Raw genomic sequence first — 1,363 nt, forward strand, 5'->3', positions numbered from 1 at the left:
CTCGCTTTGAATCTTCTGCTGGATGCCGACTCATCAATTTTTCATGCGACACAGTTTTAGAGCCGTTCTGTTCTTTTGTTGACAGGAGCCGAGTCCCTCCGGTCCCGCCAGAACCGCCAACCCGGAGTCCGCCGTCAACGGTGGCAGCCACGCGCCGGCGAAGACCACCGGMCACGGACACGACGACTCTCGCAGCGGTGAGCGCGCAACGGCTCTGTTTGTCCGCCTGAACCGTCAACACTCGGCGTGTTTGTGTACTCCCGTTATCTGCTGCTGGGAGTGTACTCACGCTGTTTGTCTGTGTGCGTTGGCCCGCTTCCGGGACATGTGCCTGCRCCCATCCTAAACTCTCCGAAGCTGTTCACCRYAGCCGCCGTYCTCTGCATTTATTTTACTTCTCTGAGCTCCATCTCTGCATCTCCTTTTTAGTCCCATGCTTGCATATTTATGGCAGGAGAAAGGAAGTCATTAACTATGTTTTACTGATGCTCYCTTTTCATGTGCAAAAGATCTGACCTTGGAATCATTACYCTGATGAAACGGCTCCTAAGTGGGCCAGATTTGCATAAAGGGTATTATGCAGCACAAATGCTGTTGTGTTAAAAAGAAAGGGGGAAAAAAAAMAMWRRWWWRWYAARRAMYWAMMAAMYKGKTTKRAWTYMWTTKKTTYCYYYTTYYYYTYYYCMMMMYTGAAGCATTAGAGCAGGGAAAAGGCTTACAGGGTTATTGCGTGTGTACTTCAGGAGTACATGGGAGCATTTATTTTCCTTTAATGTAAAGCTCTTTCATTATGCGATAAAGGTGCACATAATGGTCTATACAATATGTAACAGTAGAAGAAACAATTGAGTGCGCATTAAGCTTTTATTGCCTTCCAGGCTGATGTTAGAGGTAATTCAAGTGGCTTTACCTTTGATATAGCAGAAAAGCAATAAAAATAGATGAAAGTACACAAAAATAAACAGTTAACACCTTTATTTTTTTGGTTTGCTCAGACAACTGCTTTGATTTGCATCCTGATGATGTTTTGTTTTCAGCTCCAGCRACCGCCACCAATGGCAACTACGCTCACTACAGCAACGACGATGACGAGCAGGGCTTCCCCCCGCCGCCCTCCCCTGGTTCTGTGGAGGAGATGAGCAGAGACCTGCCACCATCTCCATCCCACTACAGGTAGCCTCCTCATCTCACAWGGAGAAACACACGGCTCCTAGTCTGGAAGTCGGAGTTTTGCAAGTTTCAAGAACGCCTCATCCATCCTGCAAGAAATTTTTGACAAAATCTTTTAATTTTCATTTTAAAATTTCCACTAAAGAACTGAAAACTGACATCTGATTCTGGAAAACTGTCAAACTGTTGATTT

General features: G+C 45.7%; 1 protein-coding gene across 1 annotated transcript in view; it reads left to right on the forward strand.

Annotated features, from left to right (window-relative positions):
* The window catches only part of pard3ba (par-3 family cell polarity regulator beta a), a 144,103-nt gene that overhangs the window by 64,282 nt on the left and 78,458 nt on the right, over positions 1-1,363 (forward strand). The window contains exons 12-13 of the mRNA XM_017308921.1: positions 86-197; positions 1,038-1,173. Of these exons, the coding sequence (XP_017164410.1) occupies positions 86-197; positions 1,038-1,173 (248 nt within the window). The remainder of the gene's footprint in view (positions 1-85; positions 198-1,037; positions 1,174-1,363) is intronic.

The sequence above is a fragment of the Poecilia reticulata genome, linkage group LG2, assembly GCF_000633615.1.
Source record: "Poecilia reticulata strain Guanapo linkage group LG2, Guppy_female_1.0+MT, whole genome shotgun sequence".
Taxonomy (NCBI): domain Eukaryota; kingdom Metazoa; phylum Chordata; class Actinopteri; order Cyprinodontiformes; family Poeciliidae; genus Poecilia; species Poecilia reticulata.